Source organism: Leopardus geoffroyi, chromosome C3 (assembly GCF_018350155.1).
Source record: "Leopardus geoffroyi isolate Oge1 chromosome C3, O.geoffroyi_Oge1_pat1.0, whole genome shotgun sequence".
Taxonomy (NCBI): domain Eukaryota; kingdom Metazoa; phylum Chordata; class Mammalia; order Carnivora; family Felidae; genus Leopardus; species Leopardus geoffroyi.
Window position 1 is genome coordinate 48,686,553 of NC_059338.1, and position 25,941 is coordinate 48,712,493.

At 43.8% G+C, this 25,941-nt stretch overlaps 1 protein-coding gene across 8 annotated transcripts in view; it reads left to right on the plus strand.

The window, feature by feature from the left end:
* The window catches only part of ABL2 (ABL proto-oncogene 2, non-receptor tyrosine kinase), a 115,582-nt gene extending 91,593 nt beyond the window's left edge, over positions 1-23,989 (plus strand). For 4 of the 8 annotated variants that reach the window (XM_045452742.1, XM_045452744.1, XM_045452743.1 and 1 more), the window contains 9 exons: positions 2,479-2,751; positions 3,856-3,940; positions 6,259-6,436; positions 7,063-7,247; positions 8,805-8,957; positions 10,663-10,752; positions 13,537-13,710; positions 14,262-14,495; positions 14,805-23,989. In XM_045452742.1, coding sequence (XP_045308698.1) covers positions 2,479-2,751; positions 3,856-3,940; positions 6,259-6,436; positions 7,063-7,247; positions 8,805-8,957; positions 10,663-10,752; positions 13,537-13,710; positions 14,262-14,495; positions 14,805-15,985 — 2,553 coding nt within the window. In that variant the 3' untranslated portion in view covers positions 15,986-23,989. Of the gene's footprint in view, positions 1-2,478; positions 2,752-3,855; positions 3,941-6,258; positions 6,437-7,062; positions 7,248-8,804; positions 8,958-10,662; positions 10,753-13,536; positions 13,711-14,261 lie in introns of all 8 variants that reach the window. The other 4 variants (XM_045452738.1, XM_045452740.1, XM_045452739.1 and 1 more) reach the window with 1 other exon arrangement.
* The last annotated feature ends 1,952 nt before the right edge of the window (positions 23,990-25,941 follow it).

Sequence of the window (25,941 nt, forward strand, 5' to 3'; positions counted from 1 at the left end):
GAAAAACACTATTATATCAATAGTTTAATGAGAGATTTGAAGGTGAATGGAAGAAACTGCTATTTAAGTTAGCTGTTCTAATCACCACCAGTGTACGGATATATACATATACATCCAGTGTGTTGTACAGAATTGCTAGATTAAGCCTTCTGTCTTTGAAAATTGTAATAATCTCTGCCACAAAGTTCACAAAGTAAGAATCTGGGCTTCTGAGACGGAGACTGAGTATGAATGCGTGTTGATAGAAATAGGTCAGTCATTGAGCAGAGTGCACGTTGGGAAGACCAGTCGTTTCAGGGTGGCTGTCTTAGGAGTGGAACTGTTTTACTTCATAAACTGTGAGGCCTGCCTTTGTGTCAGTTCTGCTGAACAGTAAATTTATATGGAATCATTTGTTCTGCTCTTTCCCTCTGTGTGATATGCAGAGTAGGGGAAAGCCCAGGCTTTGGAGCAGGCAGACCTGGTTTGGTGCGTAACTCCAGCATGTCTATTTACTAACTTTGTGACCTTACATAAGCCTGTTTCTCATTGCACTTTATTGGGTCATCGTGAGGATTAAATGAAATAATTTCCTTAAAACATAATGGCTGTTACAAAGTAGGAAATAATGATTAATTCTCTTTTATATCACCGCACAGACCTACTGTCTCTTGAGGAAACCAAATAGAACCAGATGAGTGGTAATGTGGGAGAGACCTAGCAGCTTTGCTTCTGGTTTACAGAAATGAGTGCATGTGTTGTAGACATAGGAGACATAGGAGACATAGAAGACATAGACATGTACAAGAATGTTCACAGTTGCATTATTTGTAATAGCCCCAAGCTAGAAACACTTCATTGTCTAACAACAGAATGAATTAGTAAATTGTGGCATATTCATAAAATAGAATTTCATACAACAAAAAAAATGTACTGCTGTGCACACTGTCAAGAAAATCTGTGGGCCCACCAGTTGCCTATTTTTGTAAATAAAATTGTATTGAAATACAGACACACCCATTTGTTTATATGTTGTCTGTGGCTGCTTTCTCCTTGTTATGGCAGCTTTTAATAGTTGTGATAGAGGCATTATGGCCATAAGCCTGAAATATTTACTCTCTGGCCCTCTGCAGAAAAGTTGGTTGACCTATGTCGTAGCTGAGTGCCACACATGGAAAACTGAGTGAAAGGGATTAGTGACTGTCAGGGATGGGCGTGAGGGGGTGGGAGTGTTATGGAGTCAGATAGTGGTGATGGTTGGACAACTTTGGGAATATATTAAAACCACTGAATTATATCCTTGAAAACAGTGGATTTTATGGTATGCAAATTATATCACAATAAAGAAAAGTTGAGTGAAAGAAAGCAGACACAATAATACCTGTTGTATGATTCCATTTGTGTAAGTTCAGAAGCAGACAGAGCTAATCTAAGGTGTTCTAGAAGTCAGCAGAATGGTTATCTTCGAAGGGGTGAATAGCTTATTTGGGAGGGTGCTGGTAGTGTTACAATTCTTGGTGTGGGAGAGGTTTACATGGGTGAGTTCACCTTGTAAAAATCATCAATTCTGCGTATACTGTGTATTATTCTATATACACCAAAAGTTTAATTTAAAAAAAAACTATAAACAAGCTCCTTTGGAAGATAGGGCTTGAAGACTACTCATCTTTTATACTTTTATTATTACAAATTAACTACTGTTTTGTTAACCACTCTGAAATAAAATTGTGGCCCTTTTTTTTAACTTTTTTTTTAATGTTTTTTTTTTTTTTTTTTGAGAGGGAGAGAGAGACAGACACGGAGCGCAAGTTGGCGGGGGGGGGGGGGGGGGGCAGAAAGAGAGGGAGACACAGAATCCGAAGCAGGCTCCAGGCTCTGAGCTGTCAGCACAGAGCCCAGCGTGGGGCTCGAACTCAGGAACTGTGAGATCATGACCTGAGCTGAAGTTGGTCACTTAACCAACTGAGCCACACAGTTGCCCCTATTGTGGCCCTTTTTTAGTGGCCTGGATACTCAAAAACATATCCTTATTAAGTAAAAATTAAAAGATACTTAAATACTCTCTCCCTACCAAAAAAATTGAACTCTGTGGTTCTCAAGTTAGGTGCTGTGCAAGATTCTGATGTGGTATTTCATAACCTTTTACAGGAAGCCAAGTTTCCTCTTGCCTCCTTTAATCAGAGCATCTCTGCTGCTAACATATTTGGGTTTCACAGTCTTGTTGCTTAAAACTACTTGAAGACCAATGATCTTGATGATTCATAAAGATACGTTGGAAGCTTTTCCCCCAAAACTAGAGCTTATTTAGGACGCCTAGGAAGAATGGTTTAAGGAGGATTAAATTGAAGTTCTATTTCTCCTTACCATCATCATTTAATTTACCTCAATAAGATAGCCTCCTGTCTTTATATCTTCAGACCAGTGAAATAATGGGCTTTGAAAACAGTTTTTCTGACCCTTTTCAAGTTGATGGAGCTTTTCTCCTGCCTTTCTCCTCAGGTGTATGTAACTGCCGAGAGCCGCTTTAGCACCCTGGCGGAGCTGGTTCATCATCACTCCACAGTGGCGGATGGGCTGGTGACAACATTACATTACCCAGCGCCCAAGTGCAATAAGCCAACAGTCTATGGCGTGTCCCCCATCCATGACAAGTGGGAAATGGAACGAACAGATATTACCATGAAGCACAAACTTGGGGGTGGGCAGTATGGAGAAGTTTATGTCGGCGTCTGGAAGAAATATAGCCTTACGGTTGCTGTGAAAACATTGAAGGTGGGTTGCTAAGAATTACAGTTTCCAGGCATTTTTACATTTGTGCTGAATCACTTGGAAATATGAGCATGCCCTTCTTCAGCTTTGGAGCACTTTCCACCCACTGATGCCAAGCACATCAGCAAATTGATGATTAACTTTAGTGTCATTGCTGACAACGCACGGGCAGATTATTCACTGCAACACAGCGAAACCCACATGTGGGGAAGGTTTGTCTCTGGAGGCTGTTGATGTAAGTCTTAGTGAAAGGTTAGGAGCAAATTATAAGTTATAAAGGCAAGACAAGCTGTTTTGCTTCCTGAGAAGGACCCCTGCTGGACGGAATTGTTGGTGCAGTGTACAAGAATCATGGGCTCTCTCGTCTGTCCTTCAGCTTTCTGCCTCATGCTCCTCCCATCTCTATGAGATTAAATCCTTTTTTCTTGTTCCTAATAGTCCCAGAAATCTTCCTCATGCTGCTGTCTTCTTTAAGCATCCTAGTAACCAGTTGCACAGTCGTCACTCATTCCGTTCTCTGACGGTTCTCCTGTTTGCCTCCATAGCTCTGGCATATCACTTATAAGGGCTGCTCTGGCTATGAGTAGTAATCCATTCTGGTTAGCAAGCATTTATTAAGCCTACTGTGAGTGTGAGACAACATGCATGGCTTTGCACATGTGCATTGCTCCTTAAGGAATGTGTCAGGAAGACAAATGTGTAAACAGCTAACCCTTCTGTCTCCTGTTTCAAAGGCTGAGATGTGTAAGGAAGTAAACTGAGAACTGAGTTACCATCCAGGTCTGCCATGTTTCCCTTGTGATGGGATATGGGATATGATATTCCGTTGCTTGCCCTGCTAATTTTCACTTTTGTTTCAAATACTGGATACATTTTAGGGGCATTTTTGTTTCTTAATTGGATGTGTCTGGAGCCTATTCTTAGATTCTGATAAAATTTCTTTAATATGCTAAAATATTCAAAAGTATTTTTGAAAGAAGTTTTTTAAAGCTGTAGGTTTAGGATTGTGAGTTGACTCAAATGATTAAAATGGGGGTTTGTCCCTCTTCTGTTTTTTTGTTTTGTTTTCTTCTCTCCCCTCCCCCCCCCCCCCCCCCCCCTTTCTAGGAAGATACCATGGAGGTGGAAGAGTTCCTGAAAGAAGCTGCAGTGATGAAGGAGATCAAGCATCCTAATCTGGTACAGCTATTAGGTGAGGGAGCTTCTGAGCCATGGGTTTCCTTAGTGATGCTCGTCTCCCAACCCCATTGTCTCCACATACTCCTTTTGAATCACCATGGCAGAAGCTCCAAGTACAAATCTACTTCACTAAATAGTTGTCATTTTACTCAACAGACTGTGTTTAAAAATTGCCCAGCGAGGCGCCTGGGTGGCTCAGTTGGTTAAGCGTACAACTTTGGCTTGGGTCATGATCCTGCGGTTTCGTGGGTTTGAGCCCCATGTCGGGCTCTGTGTTGACAGCTCAGAGCCTGGAGAGCAGCCTGCTTTGGATTCAGTATCTCCCTCTCTCACTGACCCTTGCCCACTCACACTCTGTCCTTCTGTCTCTCAAAAATAAACATTAAAAGGGGCGCCTGGGTGGTGCAGTCAGTTAAGCCTCCGACTTCAGCCAGGTCACGATCTCGCGGTCCGTGAGTTCGAGCCCCGCGTCAGGCTCTGGGCTGATGGCTCAGAGCCTGGAGCCTGTTTCCGATTCTGTGTCTCCCTCTCTCTCTGCCCCTCCCCCGTTCATGCTCTGTCTCTCTCTGTCCCCAAAATAAATACACGTTGAAAAAAATAAAAAAAATAAACATTAAAAAACAAAAATTTGCCCTGGAACACGGTGCTGGCCGACTCAGTAGAGCATCTGACTCTTGATCTTGGGGTTGTGAGTTTGAGGTCCATGTTTGGTGTAGAGATTACATACATACATATATTAATTACAAAATTTTTTTTAATTGCCCAGGAGAGAGTGGCCTAGATTGATTACAATATATAAAACTGCCCAGCTTGTGGTAATTGCCCCAGATTCAAGTTCAGAACCACTCAAAATGATGCCAAACCAAACATTGTCACAAAATATTTTTACAAGGTAGAGACATTAAATGAAAAGCTGTTGAAAAGAAGCAAATTAAAAATTGTGACCATACTCATCAGTTTACCTTGCTAAGCAGAATGTGCTATGCTGTGATAGAATGGCTATTCAGGTCACAAAGAAATTGTTGCCTGAACTCTTTGCCCATTTTGAAGGAGGGCCAGTTTCTTTGGGTGTTCACGTTAAGACAAACCGTCCCAAAGGAAATAGCTTATTGTTGATTCTTTTTTCTTTCTTAAATATATATATATATATATATATATGGGGGCGCCTGGGTGGCTCAGTCGGTCGGGCGTCCGACTTCAGCTCAGGTCACGATCTCGCGGTCCGTGAGTTCGAGCCCCACGTCAGGCTCTGGGCTGACGGCTCAGAGCCTGGAGCCTGCTTTCGATTCTGTGTCTCCCTCTCTCTGCCCCTCCCCTGTTCATGCTCTGTCTCTCTCTGTCTCAAAAATAAATAAACGTTAAAAAAATGTTTTTTAAATAAAAAAATATATATATATGTATTTTATTTATTTTACTTTATTATATTTATTTATATTTATTAATATATTTTATTATTTATTTATTTATTTATTTAGAGGGAGAGGGGGGAGAGAGAGAGAATTCCAGGCAGGCTCCGTGCTGTCAGCACAGAGCCTGATGTGACACTCGAACTCATGAAACCGTGGGATCATGACCTGAGCCAAAACTGACAGACGCTTAGCCAACTGAGCCATGCAGGTGCCTCAGCTTCTTGTTGATTCTTTGTAAGGAATCTACCCTGGGTCAGTGAAATCCTTGACTATGGAAGCAGTCTTTTTTTTTTTTTTTTTTTTAACGTTTATTTATTTTTGAGATAGAGCATGAATGGGGGAGGGTCAGAGAGAGGGAGACACAGAATCTGAAACAGGCTCCAGGCTCTGAGCTGTCAGCACAGAGCCCAACGCGGGGCTCGAACTCACGGACCACGAGATCATGACCTGAGCCGAAGTCGGCCGCCCAACCGACTGAGCCACCCAGGCGCCCCAGGCAGTCTTTTTACAAAGCTTTATACAGGCTGAGCTCACACAGTTTTCAACATATACACAATTGCTGTTACTTTCAGATAAACATTGTTAGTGTGCAGGTGAGGCTCAGAATCTGGGGCACATACAGAACTCCAGAAATTTTGGTCTTCCAGACCCCTTATGGAATTAATGTAAGTAACTCTGCTTTTGCCCAAACAGGCAGATGCTTAAATGCATGTGGATTTCCAGAGAATGATGTAATGGAAGCTGAGACTCCCTTCTCAACCAGCAACTTACCTTTGCTGTGTTACTTTCAGAGAATGTGATGGCAAGAAGGGAAAAGATTACTGCTGAACTAGACTTTAAAATTTGTCAACTATTCTTGACGAAGTGGTGTGGAATTTTTCAATCTATGCTAATAAAACAAGCTCTATTCTTGAACTATCAGGTGTGTGTACTTTGGAGCCACCATTTTACATCGTGACTGAGTACATGCCCTACGGCAACTTGCTTGATTATCTCCGAGAGTGCAACCGAGATGAAGTGACTGCAGTCGTACTGCTCTATATGGCCACTCAGATCTCTTCTGCAATGGAGTATTTAGAGAAGAAGAATTTCATCCATAGGTGTGTAAAGCCCAATCATTGCTATTTCTAACTGTGAAGCTACCTTGCTTGATGTGCAAATGAAGAGAAGAATGTGAGGACCTTCCCGGAAATTTCCAGATGACCCAAGAAAGCAATTTTCTATTTCACAGGACCCACCCACTATAATATCATTTCCATCTTATAAACCTACTGTATTCTGGCTAAAGTATTAATGAGGAGCCTTTGCCGTTCTTAAAACAGAATGCTCTTTATTTTGCCCAGGATTATATCCAAGAGCCTTTTGCTCCATCTAATGGCTTAATTTTAAAAAAAGCTTTCCGTCTCAGTTAAGAACTTAAAGCCTTGTAGAAAAGCATCTTTGCTCACCTCTGAAACCTAGCCCAGTGTACTTACAAACAGGAACCCATTTTCTGAAGTCTGCTTTCTTCTAGTATCACATAACTGCCTCTTGATGACTACTCTCCAAGTGGTGGATAATTAGTGGCTTTCTACCATGTTAGCAGCTCTCATAAAATACTACCATATCTGTCAGCACAGACTTATCAACTCTGCTTGTAGCACAAAGAACTAAGAATAGAGCATGTGTTCGTGACCATTTTCCTCACTGTCTGAGTGGAATCACATTAGGGTTCTCTTTCCCACAGAGATCTTGCAGCCCGTAACTGCCTAGTGGGAGAAAACCATGTGGTAAAAGTGGCTGACTTTGGCTTGAGTAGACTAATGACTGGAGACACCTATACTGCTCATGCGGGAGCCAAATTTCCTATTAAATGGACAGCACCAGAGAGTCTTGCCTACAATACCTTCTCAATTAAATCTGACGTTTGGGGTAAGGTTTGGAAGGGACTTTTTCTGTGTCTTCTTTTTTTTTTTTTTTTTTTTTTTTTAAGATTTATTTTGAGAGAGAGACGTTGCATGCAGGGGTGGGGCGGAAAGAGAGGGAGAGACAGAATACTAAGCAGACTCCACGCTGACAGCACAGAGGCTGACACAGGACTTGAACTCCCAAACCGGGAGATCATGCATGACCTCAGCCGAAATCAAGAGCCGGAAGCTTAAACGACTGAGCCTACCAGGCTCCCCTGTCATTTTATTTTTTTATAAATGTTCTTTCAGGGGCGCCTGGGTGGCGCAGTCCGTTAGGCGTCCGACTTCAGCCAGGTCACGATCTCGCGGTCCGTGAGTTCGAGCCCCGCGTCAGGCTGTGGGCTGATGGCTCAGAGCATGGAGCCTGTTTCCGATTCTGTGTCTCCCTCCCTCTCTGCCCCTCCCCCGTTCATGCTCTGCCTCTCTCTGTCCCAAAAAAATAAATGTTGAAAAAAATATAAAAAAAAATAATAATAAATAAATAAATAAATAAATAAATGTTCTTTCATTCTTTAGAATTTCTCTTTTATGTGACCAGTAAACTCTGCCTTACCCCCATCCTTTATCAGTCATTCAGCAAGCATTTATTAAATCTCTACTGTCTGCCAGGCATTGTGCTAGGTACTTAGCATAGAAAGAAGTGTAGAGAAAGGGGTTCGAGCCCCACATTGGGTGTGGAGCCTACTTAAATTAAATAAATTTTTAAAAAGTGTAAAGAAGAAAGTGAAAAAAAAAAGTCCTTTCAAAGAGCTCACAGTCTAGATCTTGGACTGCATTGGATTTTACTGATCCTTTCTCTGTAAAGTTTCCTGTTTTCCTTATTAGATTTTATTGCTTATTTCCAGAGTATCATGCCGCAGAGTCGCCTTCTCTTTTCAAGGAAGCGTGATGGAATTGCATCTAGAATTTGCTCTTGTAACTCATCTTGTTTCTGTTGCACTGAAAAGAATTCTGATTTAGTGGATGCTCAGTGGACTGAACAAGTCTAGAAATTTGGGCTGTAGGCCAGCAGAAATAGTTGTCACTTTTTATCTGCAACCGGGACGAAGTGATTTTTTATCAGGAATCTCAAACTCAGAAATAACCTGTGACCAAGTCCAGCAGTTTTTTTTTTTCTAGCGTAATTTTTTTTCTGATTTTAAATGAATCCATTTTTATTTTACTCCCCTAATATTAGCTGATCTAAAAACTGAAACTCATTAAATAGATCATAGATTGTTCTAAGAGTAGTTCAGTTATGACCTAGGCTTTTTATGATCATAATTTATTCTCCCTCACTGCAGTAAAGGAGATCTAAATAAAAGTCTTGAGGTTATACCTGAAGCATTCTTGTGGCAAATATCTTAGAAGGACAAATTCAGCTGTAAGAATCAGAATGCTAGAAGAATTAGAAGAGTATACTAATGTAACAGTGTGAATGTTATGCAGAATTTAAAAGAGAAGTTACCTGTTGGTACATAATAAATAACAAATCAGAGAAGAAACGTTCAGCTTTTTATTTCTTTTATCCCTTATGCAGCTTTTGGGGTATTGCTGTGGGAAATTGCTACGTATGGAATGTCACCATATCCAGGTATTGACCTGTCTCAGGTCTATGATCTACTGGAAAAAGGATATCGAATGGAACAACCTGAAGGATGCCCCCCTAAGGTTTATGAACTTATGAGAGCATGTGAGTGGTTTTCTTTTTTTTTTTTTTTTTTTAATTTTTAAAGGTTAAGGCAGTGATTTTAAAGGTTAAGACAGTGATTCTTAGTGATACTAAGAAATAGTTTTCCTCTCAGTATTGTTAGAGTGACCAACCTCATGGCATATAAAGAGTTGGTCATTTATCAGCTAGTTGGCATATATGACAAACCATTGAGGTTTTTTTTTTTAAGAGAATTTATCTATCTATCTGTCTATCTATCTTGGAGGGAGGGAGGGAGGGAGGGAGTGTGGGAGGAGGGGCAGAGAAGAGAGAATACCAAGCAGGCTCTGTGCTCAGTGCAGAGCCCAATCAATGTGGGGCTCGATATCACAACCCTGAGATCGTGACCTGATCCGAAACCAAGAGTCAGATGCTTAACCAACTCAGACACCCAGAAGGCCCAACTATTGTGTCTTTTTTTTTTTTTAATTTTTATTTAATTTATTTTTTAAATTAACATCCAGGTTAGTTAGCATATAGTGCAACAATGATTTCAGGAATAGATTCCTTAATGCCCCTTCCCCATTTAGCCCATCCCTCCTCCCACAACCTCTCCAGTAACCCTGTTTGTTCTCCCTATTTGAGAGTCTCTTAGGTTTTTGTCCCCTCCCTGTTTTTACATTATTTTTGTTTCCTTTCCCTTATGTTCATCTGTTTTGTCTCTTAAAGTCCTCATATGAGTGAAGTCCTATGATTTTTGTCTTTCTCTGACTAATTTCACTTAGCATACTACCATCCAGTTCCATCCACATTGTCGCAAATGGCAAGATTCCATTCTTTTTGATTGCCGAGTAATACTCCATTGTGTATATATATACCACATCCATTCATCCGTCATTGGACTTTTGGGCTCTTTCCATACTTTGACTATTGTCGATAGTGCTGCTATAAACATTGGGGTGCATGTGCCCCTTCAAAACAGCACACCTGTATCCCTTGGATAAACACCTAGTAGTGGCAATTGCTGAGTTGTAGGGTAGTTCTATTTTTAATTTTTTGAGGAGCTCCATACTGTTTTCCCAGAGTGGCTGCACCAGTTTGCATTTCCACCAATCATTGTGTCTTAATTGGAATCCTGAGAATAGTTTTCCATGGCCCACTTGCATATTTAATAGGGTAATAAGCACTTGAGTTTGGAGATTAGATAGGGGAAGTCTGCTTTCAACTAGATAAAAACGATTCCTAAAGACTCTGGAGGATACCTGAAAGTAACCTCTGATGAGTAAACAGAAGCCTCTGACTTCCTACAGATGAGAGAGCTGGAAGGTGAGTAATGAATTAAATTGCATTTGTGTTTAAGCATAAGTCTTGTTATTTTCCTTACTGTCCTGTTTTTGTCAAAGTGGACTCTAAGTTCCTCCTTTCTGATGGCCTGTTATATTTCTGAATATGGATAGCTGATTTTAAGGTTAGAATGAGTTTGAAGACAGGTTTTACTTTTTTCATTTTTCCAGTAGAAGAAAACTTTCCATTTTAGAAACCATCTCCCCACCCCTCTTTATCCCTGTAGTAGAAAGGGCAGAAGCTAAGGCTACATGGAAGGACCAGCCCTAGGATGTGGGCTCACTACACCTGTGAACATGCTATGCCTCTGCTGTTTCCATGATGCACAGCACTCCCTCTCAGGTGTGCCACTGGATGGTTAATTTATAAAGAGCTTTCACTAGTTCCTTCTTTTGTTACATAGGCTGGAAGTGGAGCCCTGCCGACAGGCCGTCTTTTGCTGAAACACATCAGGCTTTTGAAACCATGTTCCATGACTCCAGCATTTCTGAAGGTGAGAATCTGGTGATTCACTGTTGGTGGCCAGTCATGGGTGGTGGTAGGGGTGGTAATAACATTAAAAATTATAGATTCCTGCAGTTTGGGACTCCATTTCAGGATACTGAATTAATTCGTGGCCTCTGTTATTTTTGTTTTGCTTTCTTTAAATGTGTCTTTATGTCTCTAGCTCATTTTTAATATTGAAATTTGGGGGCATCTGGGTGGCTCACTTGGTTAAGTGTCCGAGTCTTGATTTCGTCTCAGGTAGGTTATGGTCTTGTGGCTCGTGAGTTCAAGCCCTACATTCTCTCTCTCTACATCTCTCTGTCTCTGCTTGTGCTCTCCCTCTCTCTCTGTCTCTCTCAAAATAAATAAACAAAAAAACCTCCCAATATCCAGAAAGTTATTTTCTGGGAGTATATCTTAAGGAAATAAATAAGAGTATGAATAAAGATTTAGCTACAAGGATGTATAGTTTATAATATTGAAAAATTGAGAACAATTTAAAAATCCAGTGGGCTGTTAATTACTATATGCTTATAATTGAATGTTTAAAATGACATTTTTAAATATGTTGACATGGAGAATACTTTAAAATGAGCATGTTAAGCTATGAACAGTGAGAGCCCTTTTCTTATCTGAAAAACAAGTGTATGGGTACATACATACATACATACAGGCAGTTTCCTGCTTTGGTATTACAGTGCTTCTAAAATTACATGCAAGGGTCAAACAGTAAACACTTGTTATATAGTGAAGCTATTCCTAGAGAGCTAAAAACATAGAATTCTTAGTTATGTGTTCTTACTAGGTTTTTCAGTATAGCTCCAGAATTTTGTACGTTTTTCAGATTTTTCCTTTCCTTCATAATTGAACATAGAGCTCACTACTGAAGTTCAGGTTTCAAAATATTAGAAGAGGAAATCAGGCAAGTTGATTTTTGTCTTCTTCCATTAGTGACTTATTTCAGATAAAATCAAAGGGAAAAGTAAATACTGAGGTTGAAAGCAAAGTATTTTCATCCTACTCCTTTGTAAGCTGAAGCTTGTGCACATACATCACAGAGCATACAGGCAGCCCTTTGGGCCACACTGAGCAGCTCCTTGGCCAGCTCTCTTCTTCCTCTGTGTGCTTTCCTTCATGTGGAGTTGAAGTGGTAGAAGTCATAGGCTCCATTTCTTTGGTGCTTTTGTGTCGCCTTTTAATTTCTGTTGAATCCTTAAATAGTTCTGTTTCCTTTGAAAGTGTTATATCCTTATAGAAAATCAACCATTATCAATTTTTGAAGCTAACTGCAGTTGAGAGTTGCTAAACCAGAAATTTAAGATTCTTTTAATCCACATTTTATTAATCATAGCATTTAATCTTTGGCTAGCATATACTGAAGACACAGAGCTAAGACACAGTTCCTACCTTAAGAAGATGTATTCATTAGTTAGTTGTGAGTGGAGGAAACCTAACTCAAACTTTCTTAAGCAGTGAAGGGAGGATTTATTGGCTCAAACCATGGGAAAGGAGGGATGGTGCTAACTCAGAGTCAGTAGAAGCCACAGAATCAAGTAGCTTCAGGACTTCCTCCTTCTCACAGCCTCTCCCACCCAGTATCACTTTACTTTTGCTTCTAGGTTGATCTCATCCTCAGAATCTTCCAATAGGTATGGGACACAGTTGCTAGCCTCCTCGAGGTCATATCTTCACAGCTAACGTCTGTCTCCCAGCTGCTGTAGGCAGCAGCGTAAGAAAACAGTCTCGCTGGCATGACTTGGGTTATATGCCATGTGCCCCTTCTTGTGGGGGAGTTGATTTTTTAAATAGTTACACCAAAATGTTGTAAAAAAAAAAAAAAAATCACAGTATTTCACAGTTTAATCAGTCCTGCTTGCTTCATTTTTATTAAGGGGTGAATAGTAAAGTATGTCTTTGCCCCAGCAGAAGCCCCAAAAACGCATAGCCACGTTGAATCAGCCGAGGCTTACTGATACAGTGAATGCTTTTTCAGGAGCCTCATTTGTTTTATGAATGAAATGCAGCATTACATGAAATGTGTCCACCCTCCTTCTTGGTGCAAGGTGCAATGTAAAAACTAAGTGCAGAAATCTGCTTTATTAAGCCTCTGAACAAGCACTCAGTAAACAAGGATATCCAAAATATGAAAGCATATGAATCCATGCTTACCATCATTACTCATCATCAGGGAAGTCCAGAATAGAACAGTAAGATGCCACTACATATCTACACCAGAATGGCTAAAACCAAAAACAAAAAGCCTGATAATATCAAACTTTGGTAAGCATGCAGAGTAATCAGAACTTTAATACAAGGCTAGTGGGAGTATAGATTGCTACAGCCATTTTGGGATAGAGTTTGAGAAGACCCAGCAAAGCTGAATTGATGTGCACCCTGTAATCCACCGGTCCTGCTCCTAGGTATACACCCAGCAGATGTACATACAATTCTGAAGCAAAAGACATGTAGCAGGGTGTCGGTAGCAGCATATTCGTTTCCAGCCCCAAACTGGAAACAACCTAGATATCCACCAGAAGAAGGATGGGTTAATTTGGTATGCTCACACTTGGGAGAGGGAGCCTCTGCTACATGCAACAGCATGGAGGAATCGGCCGTCACAATGTTGAGCAAAAGAAGGCAGACGTAAAAGTACATGCTCTGTGATTCCATTTGTATATTTTAGTGCTCTTTTCTCCAGCTTCTTCCTCCGTTGTATACCTTTTCTGAAACAAAAACCTCCTTTTCTGTGTCATGAAATTGTTTTTGATCAGTCACCTTGTCTTTCTCACAGAGGTAGCTGAGGAGCTTGGGAGGGCTGCCTCCTCCTCGTCTGTTGTTCCATACCTGCCCCGACTGCCTATACTTCCTTCTAAGACCCGAACGCTGAAGAAACAGGTGGAGAACAAGGAGAATATCGAAGGGACACAGGATGCCACAGAAAATTCTGCCTCTAGTTCAGCACCAGGTATGGATCCCTAGGCAGGTAGAATTAAACTGCCTTGTTTCAAGAACCTTGGGGTATGATGCCTTATTTCCATTTTCCTGTCCATGTTCCCTGAGGAGAGAATGGCTGGTGTCTGCTTTAGTTCCTGCTCTGGTCCGGGGCTCTGCAGTGCCAGCGTTGTTAGTCCTCATCTTTCCATCCGCCATACAGCTCTGCCTCCCCCTCCGTTTTCTCAGCTCTCAAATCCCGGACCATTACCATCTGTGTAGTTCTGGCAAAAACTGCTTCCCTGAGCCTGATAGTTGAGGCCAGGGTGTGCTATAGCATTTAGAGAAAAGACAAATGCCGAGGTAGAAAGTAGGTTATTGCTTCCTATTTATTTCCCATGTTGTATTGGGAACACTCAGCAATGTGAAACGGTAACGTATTTATTAGTTTCCTATGAGTCCTGCTAATACCTGACTTCTAATAGATGCCGACAGAACTCTTGCAATTACATTAAACCTTAGTATTTCAAGTGTAATGGAGTCACTTTTTGTCTTTCACGGTAGTGATTGGCCATTTCTCTTCAGGGTTCGTTAGAGGTGCACAGGCCCCCAGTGGGTCCCCAGCACTGCCTCGAAAACAAAGAGACAAGTCACCCAGCAGCCTCTTGGAAGATGCCAAAGAGACATGCTTCACCAGGGATAGGAAGGGAGGCTTCTTCAGCTCCTTCATGAAAAAGAGAAATGCTCCCACACCCCCTAAACGCAGCAGCTCCTTCCGAGAAATGGAGAATCAACCCCACAAGAAATATGAACTCACGGGTAACTTCTCATCTGTTGCTTCTCTACAGCATGCTGATGGGTTCTCTTTCACTCCTGCCCAGCAAGAGGCGAATCTGGTGCCACCCAAGTGCTATGGGGGGAGCTTTGCACAGAGGAACCTGTGTAATGACGATGGCGGTGGGGGCGGGGGCAGCGGCACTGCTGGGGGTGGGTGGTCTGGCATCACAGGCTTCTTTACACCACGCTTAATCAAAAAGACACTGGGCTTACGAGCGGGTAAACCCACAGCCAGTGATGACACTTCCAAGCCTTTTCCAAGGTCAAACTCTACATCTTCCATGTCCTCAGGGCTTCCAGAGCAGGATAGGATGGCAATGACCCTTCCCAGGAACTGCCAGAGGTCCAAACTCCAACTGGAAAGGACAGTGTCCACCTCTTCTCAGCCAGAAGAGAATGTGGACAGGGCCAATGACATGCTTCCAAAAAAATCAGAGGAAGGTGCTGCTCCAAGCAGGGAGAGACCAAAAGCCAAACTTTTGCCTAGAGGAGCCACAGCTCTTCCTCTCAGAACCCCCTCTGGGGATCCAGCCATTACAGAGAAGGACTCTCCGGGGGTGGGGGTGGCTGGAGTGGCAGCTGCCCCAAAGAGCAAGGAGAGGAATGGCGGAACACGACTTGGCATGGCTGGAGTCCCAGAGGATGGCGAGCAGACAGGCTGGTCTTCCCCGGCCAAGGCTGCAGCAGCCCTCCCGACCACTCACAACCACAAAGTGCCAGTCCTCATATCACCCACTCTGAAGCACACTCCAGCTGACGTGCAGCTCATTGGCACAGACTCTCAGGGCAATAAATTCAAACTCTTATCTGAGCATCAGGTCACATCCTCTGGAGACAAGGACCGACCCCGACGGGTAAAACCAAAGTGTGCCCCACCCCCACCACCCGTGATGAGACTACTGCAGCATCCGTCCGTGTGCTCAGACCCCACGGAAGAGCCGACCGCCCCCGCTGCAGGACAGCCCACGTCAGAGACACCGGAAGGAGGGAAGAAGGCAGCTCCAGGGGCAGTGCCCGTCAGTGGGAAAGCTGGGAGGCCAGCGATGCCTCCGCCTCAAGTGCCTCTGCCCACCTCTTCCATCTCGCCGGCCAAAATGGCTAATGGCACAGCAGGTACTAAAGTGGCTCTGAGAAAAACCAAACAGGCGGCTGAGAAAATCTCAGCAGACAAAATCAGCAAGGAGGCCCTGCTGGAATGTGCCGACCTACTGTCCAGTGCAATCACGGAACCCGTGCCCAACAGCCAGCTGGTGGACACCGGACACCAGCTGCTCGACTACTGCTCAGGCTATGTGGACTGCATCCCCCAGACTCGCAACAAATTCGCCTTCCGAGAGGCTGTGAGCAAACTGGAACTCAGCCTGCAGGAGCTGCAGGTGTCTTCAGCAGCTGCTGGCGTGCCCGGGGCAAACCCTGTCCTTAATAACTTATTGTCATGTGTACAGGAGATCAGTGATGTGGTGCAGAGGTAGCCACTGTTAGCCTAGTGGGAAGGTGCTCACATTTCTGAGGGGAGAGGGAGAGGGGCTTGTTTTCCTGTGTTCTTGTTTTCAGAGAATGAAAGACTGATACTTGAGTGTGTTTATGTGAAGTACCTCAGATCTCTGAGTTCTCACGTTTACAGGTTCATCTCAAAAATAACAAAAAGCAGACACATAGGACAGGGAAGTTGGGCGGGGGCGGAGCAGCGGCAGACGGGAGTGGAAGCTGCCCTGGCACGTCAGGGGACGCGTGCGGGTCCCACCACGAAGAAGCGAGTGACGGGCTGTTCCCGGCAAGGCCGCGGGACGGCGCCAACACGGTGGATTGGCTCTGGCTCTCGCTCTGCACCACACAGAGGGGAATGGACTTGGGGCCCCTGTAGGTACTAATGGCGATTCTGCTCCAGCTCACCTAATGAGTCGGGTGGGACAGAAAGAAAGTTGGGAATGTACCAAGAGAAGTTTCGCCGAGGCTGTTGGAAGCCGCTCTTTCCACAAGGTCACTGCTGGAGTAAGAGCTGTAGACCCGGGTGCTGGAGCCTGCTCCGGTCCTGTTTTCCATTGGAGCGTTAGTCGGGGCAGGAAGTAACAGATGCTAGGAAGTGGTCAGAGTGAGACCTCCTCCTCGTGGCTTCACACCAATGAGAAGTCACTTCTCCCAGTCCAGTATGTCACTTTCTCATGGACCACGAGTGGCTTTCTGCTTGTTGGTGTCTATCAACAGCAGGCATAGGGGGCTCCTCAGTGGTTCTTCTCTGCTCTCTGCCGGGCGGGCCGTCTTCCTTCATCTCTGGCAGCATTCAGGGCATTAACCAGAGTTGGTTTTGAAAACAGCGGTCACCAGGTTCTCTTGGGAACCCTTTTCTGATACAGTGTCCCTGCACACCGACACCCCCGCCACGGGATTGAGCAGCTGTGTATTCCTTCTCTGGCTAAAATGCCAGGAGAGAGGTCTCTTCTTGGAATTCAACTGCCAGGGCCAGAGGTCTGTGACTGAACGGAGAGGTTGGCTTGGTCCCAGTGGCCGTTTCTCTGTACCTTTCTCCTTCCTTATCACCTTAGAGCCAGGCTAGGTAGAGAGCAGGAAGAAACAGTCACTCTCTGTGGATTTCTGGTGAATTACCCCAGATCGCTCTCACGTGCTTTTCTCCTTTCACATGCCCCCTCCCCCTCATTGTTGTGCTTGTTTATAAATATCATATTGGGACTATTCTTCGATATTTATTTTGTCATTTCACCTTTATTTGAAGAATGCATAATTGAAGGGGCAGGTCATTCCCAGGAAACACTGATTAAATCCTAAAAATCTAGTGACTTAACCCTCCAATATGTTTTGCCCTTGAAAAATAGGCCTGTTCCTTCCCTATTCAGTTATAATCATGGAAGCTAATAGGATCATATGGTACCGAACCTAATTGATTAGAGGTTAATATTCTTGATATCAGGTCTAATTTTAATTAATATTTCATTCTTGTTTTAGAGCTTTATGACCACCCCCCACCCACCCACCCGCCCACGGAGAATAAATTTTTTTCCTCCTAAAGGAGTTATTAACCTAGGAAGATAGGAATTAAACACTGATGAACTGTGAGTTCTCTTCCTAGCTATGCGATCTGTCCACTGTCAGGCCACAGCCCCATCTCTTAATCTGTTAAGTGAAGGTAATGATACATCTTCTCAAGGGTGTTTTGCAAATAAGTATATAGCTATCCCCTGAGAGCCGCTTCAGTGCAGTGTCGTTACGGTGAATGGTCTTTGATTCTCTTTGCTCAGTGGCAGATAATGGAAATTTAGAACTGCTGAGAGTATGCTAACTGGGCTAGAATACTAAGGAGGAAAAACTATGTTTTGGACAGAGTTTGTCATCTTTGACCGAGGAGGAAGTTTAGTTTTCATTAGAAAGAAAGAAAACTTTGATTTTTACTATGGCTGCTCCAAAGGAGGCCCAGGCCACGAGAAGGGTAAGGAGGGAGGAGACAGTCCTGGGCCTCCCTGGCTGGCTTGCATGAGCCCCTTCTGTGTGTTACCTGCAGGTGCAGCGCAGGCAACTGGTGATGTGGCTCATCTTCTTGTAGTGGCTGGATGTGAAGACAGGGTTCCCTGTGGCCTGGATGGAGGCCCACGGTCCCCCCACCTTTTTCGTCGCCACTCCCCTTCATCGGTCATTTCCACAAACTTGAAATTGTTTTAGCAATTAGCCTTTTAAGGGTGGGGCAGGGAAAGCTAAAACTTTAGAATATTATGCTGCTTTTTAAGTTTATCCGTCATTGTGGGATGCAAGTTGAGGGATTAATTATGTAGTTGTTTTTTCAGGGGATTTTTATTTTATTTTATTTTATTTTTTTAAAGCAGGGGGTCTTTCCTTGAGAGCTCTGAAAATAAGCCTTGGAGGAACACTACTGAGTGTATGTAAGCTCCCCGGTTTCCTCACCGCAGAACAGTCTTGAGGGTGGGGACTGTGTCTTACTCAGGGGCAGCACCTGGCTCTGTCTTGCCTACGGTCGGTGCTCGACAAGTTCATGAAATGGATTGCTTTTTCCCAACACTGTCAGGAGTAGCATTAACTATTGTAGCACACCCCATCCACACGGTGCTTGAACTGTGTGACTTCAGGAGTTGTGGGCTCAGGGCTCAGGTTAAAGAGGCACTGTCAACTTACTATGAAAGTATAATTTAGATTTTGTTCCTCTTTCTAATTGAAAAGGACCAGGTTTTAAAAATAACCTTACATAAATTTAAAAGTTTCAGTTTACAGCAGAGAAAACTGCTTCTAGAAACTAAAAAACATTATCAAGTTTAAAAGCAAAGCAGGGGAGTGAGAGCCCTTCTTCAAGGTGTTGAAAACTTTCTAAAGTGGTTATATATATGCATACTTTTGGGCTGTCACAGCTTGGATCCTTTCATGTACAGATAATATGATTTCAGCTTAGATTTCTTATATTAAAATGCAGTGTTTTGTGTAGAATACATCTTGATTGTGCTTTACATGAAGTATTTTCTTAAAAGGCTTTGTGTAATATTAAAGTGTGTATATTTTCCTACAGACTTGCATTGTGAATTTCAGAGATCTAGCCTTAAAAAAGATTGGCCCTACGAAATTCATCCAGTGTTTTTCCAGATGACCGCTATACATTGACGTCATTATAGTAAGACCCTTTCCCAGCTCTAATTATGGGGGTTAAATTAGATTTTTTCTTACAATTCAATTGGAAATTGGCTAGTAAATAGTGCCCAGTTAATAAAACATGCTGACTGCTAAGGCACAGTCTGTGTTTATTTAACTAAAGTCATGGAGCTTTTGAGTTTTAAAGGATACAGTATAGATAGTGATTAAGAGTTGAGACTCTAAGCCAGTCTAGAAGGCAAGTCATTTAACCTTCCTGAGCCTTAGTTTCCACATTGGAAAACAGGGATAATAATAGTAACTACCTCAGGGTTGTTTGTAAGGATTAAATGAGATAATGTGTGTAAGATACTTAGCTTGAGTGCCTGGCACATAATGAGCACTCCATAAATGCTAACTGCTACTACTATTAACAAACATTTAGTCCAGTCGAGTCTTAGCCAGGGATGTGTGGCAAAATCCCTGGGATTTAAAAAAGATGCATTGGCTCACCCCAGATCAGAATTCCCAGTGGGGCGAGGTCTCAGCAAATGTGCTTTCCAAGAATCCCTCCATGTGTCTCAGCATTGCCTGAACACGATCAGTACCCCAACCCTTTTCTTCATAGCTTAAGAAATTGGAAGAGAGGATGGTTAAGTTCTTTGCCCATTTTCTCAATTAATTAGTGACAGAGCCTAGGCTAGGGTTCAGGTCTCTTGACTTTCTGGTTGTGGGGTCTTTCCACCATTCCTGCTGCCTTGTGAGACACTGCAGAAAAAGTGGCTCAGATAGACAATCAGCTTGCACAGTGCTGCACACGTTCTAAAGCACACGCTCCTGGCACTCTCTGACCTTAAGGGGCTTGAATGTTTAGTAATGGCAACACTAGCAAAGCAGGCATTCAGTAGAGCTCAGTAATTTAAAAAATTATATGGGGTCGTTCTTTTGGACAGACCTCGGCAACACAGCAGTAGTCTGCACTTTGTAATAAATACCAACTTAAGTTTCAAAAAACCTAGTCCTACATTCCTTTTTCTTCAAAACAAAACAACTTTATTCCATATCATTTTAATGACTATGAGATAATGTATATGAAAGCACTTTGAGAGAAGTATCAAATGTAATTTAACTGTAAGGTTGTATTGTCTGTTTAGAAGATCAAACAGTCAGTTAGATGCTGATTGACTTAATAGGCTTTTACCTGTGGGGGACCTGAAAATGCAAGTATATAAATAATCACCCCTATAACTTATCGCATTTGTAAATATGAAACTGCTAAATGAATTATGTGCAGGTATAGTGAGTGTTTTGCTAAAATTGTAGCTCAGTGCCGAATAATTTCAGAAAACTACGGACCAACTTTCTGGTTTAATTATACTCATTAAAAAGTAGTAATGTATACTCCAGAACAAAGCAGCTCTTCCGGGGACCTTGACTGAGGAAGAATTGAGGCCCTCTTATCTTTGAACATTTCTCCACTACATGTTCAGCCATTTAGCATCCTAAGTGTGGTGGGAGCAGACTCGTTACCTGTTGATGTTGACAGTGTCTTTTTTAACCCACGTCCAGTGTGGTTTTGTTGTTTTTGGGGGCTGGGTGGGGGTCGGGTGGGTGGGGGAAGGGTGGGGATCAGATGGCCGTAGAACCAGTGCACTTTGGGAATTAGTTTTCTAGGATTTCCTGCCAGTTAGAAATGAGCTTGATATTCATCTGTGTGTGGTTTTTCTTTTTCTTTTTTCTTTTTTTTTTTTTGTCTAAAATGAGTAAACACTACTCTCCTGTTAAATCATAAAATACCCAAGAGGAAATTCCATTGGTGGCCACTTGAGTTATAGGCACACTGCATTCTGACCTCTCCTGTTCCCTTCCAATTTTTGCTACTGACATCATTGTTACTATCAGGATAAGCCCCCACGAGAGTTCACATTGGGTTGACAGGGTTGTCTGCATTTTTATTCATAATGATTTGGGGGTTTCATCATCTTGTTTGGCATTAACTTGTTCTACCTGGATTTGGGGTCCATCTCTGTGTCCTAAGCATTTGTTTTCTTAAGTAGATGAGTCTCTGGATGTAAGTTTCTTATGAATTAATAGACCCCAGCTGTCTGTATCTCGGGCTCAGCTTCTGTCAAGCCAGAAGCTCAGTTCTTTTGTAAATGTCTGCTTTGGTTTGAATGTGTGGGAGCAGGAAAGAAATAGGGCAAGGCACCTCCAAGGGAGCTGATACACCCTTCTGACAAAGACAGGCAGGGGTGGCATCCGTACCTTCCGCATGACCACCCAGGAAATTGCTGCCTGCCATAGCCTCACTAGACAGGGGAGAGGCTGTGGGCTGGTTCTAAAACCTGTCCCGCTCTTAACAGTCAGGATATTTAAATCTTTTGGCTAGAGTTCCAGTTTTCCAACTACCAGAATTGAAAAAAACACATGCAAGGCTTGCTTTTGTTGAGTGCCTGGAGTAACCATTATTGTTACACCTGCTCTGTTGAAGCCAGAAGGTCACTGCCATTCCCTGCCGAGTAGTACCGGGAGGTGTGGGTGGATTTCAGGGCTGTGGACCTGGCCACTGTGCAGAGCATCTGCCCAGGTGACTGTCTTAGCTCCAGTCTCTCTCGTGTGAAGTTTATGCAATGTACAAAAAGAGGAGTTTCTGCTCTGGGGCTGCTGTTTTTCATGCCATACCTGAGGTGTGTGTTTCATGGTGAGATGACACGTGTAAGATGATACTGCCTTCATTTCTGACTCCGTGTCCTAGATCCAAAGGAGAGGAAGTTAGGGAGGGCTCCACCCTGGGATAACCAGGGTGGGAAGGTTGCATGCTCCTCCCTGGGTGAGGAGGCCCAGGCAGGTCATCTTGACTCTAGGCTGGCTTGGAGTGGGAGAGGTCACTCTGAGGATTGTGCTTTCAGAGATGGGTTTTGTGTGTTTTGTGGAGGAAAGACTCATAAGCTGGGTTGATGTTGCACGATTAGTGAGCTAGAACTGGTAGGTGGGTGGCGGTGGCTGAAAGCCCCACCAGCAGCCAGAGTCCCTGCCTGAGATGTTCTCTCCGTACCGGGCGCTGATGTGGCGGACTGCACTTTCTCTGTTCCGCTTGGTAAGCTGGGGGAAGGTTGCTCTAACTGGACCCTTCCTGCCCCCAAGCGCACTTCTTTGCTCTTGTGTACAATTATAAATTTGAAATTGTTTACCTCTCTCAGAAAAATTACATCCTTTAATTTTCCCATTGCCGAGTAATCTACAGTAGCAAGGCCCTGGTTAACAGCCCAAGGTCACAGATGGCGTGCGAACAGATCTAACCTGCAGACCATCTAAGGGAAAGAGGGTGTCTGCTTTAAGTCACAAGTTCAGGCTCCACTTTGTCCTCAGACCACACCCTATATATCCTTCTGTGTTTGTTTTGTGAAATTCTCTGTTCATCATGTTACTCATAGGATCAAATTTCTGGGTCCTGCATGTTACTCCAGGCTACTGAGCTGTACACACAGGCCTTGAGGTCTTGGGAGCATTCCAGTTAACTCTTCACGACATGGTGGAGGTGAACTGTCCAAAGCTAGCAGGTTTTAAGAAAGGAAATGGATGGTGTCGTTGGAGCTTGATTAGCTTTGTTTCTGAGCCTCCGGATACAAGTTTTAAACGTGAAATTAAGCCATTAAGTTCAACCATGAACTTCAGTTGGAGAACGGGACTTCTGACTAATAAAATTTTCACCTATAAGGATGGTTTTCATCAGCTGTAACAGCAGTAACACAGGTGTGCCAGATAAGTTTATTCTCGATTAAGAAGATACTGTAGGATCCTGCAGTGCTTTAGTGCCATCCCTGGTGAGTCCCAGGTACTGCTCTGCACAGTTCAGAAGTACCATTCCATGCGTTGAGAGTGGCAAGGAGGCCAAGAGACTGAGATGTTTCTGGTGGTTGAATGAAGGCCAGGTAAGCCAGCCTTCCTCCACTGTGACAAGCCGTTTTTCACTGTGGCCACTGTTCTTGGGATTCCGTTATGAGAAGTTCTCTGAGATCTGGAGAAATCACCTTGATAAGGGTGATTGTCTTTCAGAGAAATTAGGATTCAGACACTAGAAAGGACAATGAGGTACTCATCTCAGAGTTCATTAGGGCCTATGTTTGAAAACCCTCGTATCTCGGATCTATATAGAGGGTATGTGTTACGTCCACGTTATGTACAGACCCCGTTGCCGTGCTGACAAAGGAGGGGAGTAGGTGAAAGAGGAGTTCCTCAGATCTTTCCCCGTGGTGACTAGAAGCAGTGCCCTGGTTTGGTGTGTTTGCCGTGAACAGGCCGACCGAGCTGTTCATGCATATTCAGAACCGCCCCCCCCCCCCGCCCCCCGCTCCTGGGCGGACCCCACACTTCCTTTTTGCAATCTGATTCTGTAATGACTATCAGTGGAGGAACCCAGTGCTATGCTCGCTTGGCAAAGATACGTTTGAACCTTTCACGGTGGTTGACAGAACTTTGTCCTACAAAATATGATTCCGAGTCTTTAAAACTTGTTTAACCTTTATACCAAAGGTCACGCCCTACAGGTGTATGCGTGGTGGGTGCACAGAGAGTGAGGTCCAGAGGGCCTAGCGCTGTGTGCGTTGCTGAGGGGACACAGTGAGACAATATGGGATTTAATTGAAAACACATCAATCATGGGTCACACTACCAGTGTTGTCAGGTATTTGTTCTTGTAATATATTTTCAGGTGTTTTGTTTTTCTAATTTAATTATCTCACCCTGTTGTCTGACTGTGAACTGCTAACAGTGTTAAACTTGATGTAAATAAATGAGGCCCTTGAAAGGGGAATGCTGTCTGCCTGTTGTCTCACAAGGCTTGCCAACTTGTGTTTTATTTTAAATAAAGGTTGCAATATTTTATTGGCAAAGTAGGCTTGTGATTGGAGTGTTTCTCCCACAATTTTACCTGAGCGGATCTGCGCAGAGTTTATCCTTCTCTACAATAAAATAGATGTCTGTAAGGTAAAGAAGCCGATTTTAGTAACCTCCCTCTGGCACATTCTTCAGCATGTCCTCTCTGGGAGTGAATACTCATTCTTTGATGGATTACACTCTTTGGAAATGGCCAGAGGCATCATCTGGAGCCCAGCAGGTTCATAAGGTGGGTAACGTGTGTCCGTGCGTGCGTGTATCTAACATGAGGTGACCGTAAAGTGAGTTGAGCCTTCATTCTGTCAAAGTCCATTTTGAGGACAACTCCAAATAAATTCGAAAACGTCTTTCACAGGTCGTGTGGAATGTCACAGGTCTTCAGGTTTTTAAAAACGCGAGTCCTTGTTTGGATCAGGTAGGAGCAGGCTCGGTTCAAGGGGTGCACGTGTGGGGTCCGGGTACCTCAGCTGCTGAGCCTCCGCTTACGCGCCCTCACGCTCCGTCTTCAGTCCTTTTCTCCTGCCCGGTTTTGGTCAAGTTGGGAAATCTTGTTTGAGAATCCCAAGGAGAACCTTCCATTGGGATTCTTCCTTCTTGTGGAAGTTGTCACATTTTGCACAGCCGAAGATGTGGCATTGGCTGAGGAAAGCCGCTTTAGGGATGAGTCACGAAAGCATAGGAGCTGGAGTGGGACCGCCTGGACCGAGCCCCTCCGGCGCACCTCTGTGCCCTCTCAGGGCCCGAGGTCCCCGTTTAGTAAACGAGGACAGAGGTCACTTAAGTTGTGGTATTAAAGATTACGAGAGGGAACGGCTCCGAAGTGCTTAGCATAGGGCATCGTGGGCTGTTCTCAGACGTTAGTTTCCTAAAACTAGGACTAGGACCAGGGAAAGGCCCTGCTGTGGCTTTGAGTGTGGTGCCGGCTGATGGTGGTTTATTAGATTTTACTTTATCATTCTCAAACAGCAAAGCACTGTGTCCTGAGCACTTTATAAAGATTAACTCGTTTTATCCTGACAGCAACCCTGTGAGGTAAGTCCAGTTATGCTCGTTTTTACACAAGTAGAAGCCAAAGTCTGACTGCAGTTCTCAGCTTTGTGTGGTCTCATGGTGGTGAGTGGCTGAGCTGCTGCACTCCGGCCCGGCCAGTGGCTCCAGAGAAGTGCTCAGAACCACCGCGTTCTGCCACCTGTCGTGGTCCCGGAGGTAGAAGAGGGTCAGAGCCTGTATCTACGACACCACGCGTGGCTAGTGTGATCTGTTCTGTGGTTCCAGAACCTGGAGAGTATGGCTTGTAAAATGTAGAGCTGGGCTGCCAAGTCATCAGGTCGCCTGCATCTTCCTCCCGAGGTTCCAGACTGAGCCAGTGAGCCAGGGACGAAAACTGACCCCCCCCCCCCCATTTTATTGTGCAGTGAGGTCCAGATCACTGCGGGCCCATAGGTGGTGAAAAAAAGTGGCTTTAGTAGCGTCTTTGAGTACTGAGATTGTGATGTGGCTCAGGCTGGGTACTCCCGAGCCTTGAGTAAATGAGTGCAGTAAAGTGTTAAAGGGGAGAGAGACAGAAGCCTTCTGTTTTTCCAGGGCTAAAGGTAAGATGGTTGCGGAGGGCTTTAAATAAGAGGGGCTACTTGAGGTGATGACAAATGTAAGAGCAAAGACCCGTGTGCAATTCCAGAAAAGCAAAGGAACCAAGAGAAGGGAAGAGACCCATAACTCACAGCCCCTGGGTGTCTAGAGGCACAGTGTATGCGTTTATACGTGGCCATTCAAACCTCAAAAAAGACTTTTTCTTTTTACAGCTGGGAGCCTGGGAGTGACGTTTTCATACACAAGAGAAAGACGCTGTGAAAGCGTCTTCAGTAAGAGGCTGAAGTAACCCGGTTCAGCTGACCAGGCAGTCGCCCTGTCAGCTCCGTGAGCACCAGCACGTCTCTATCAGTAGGAC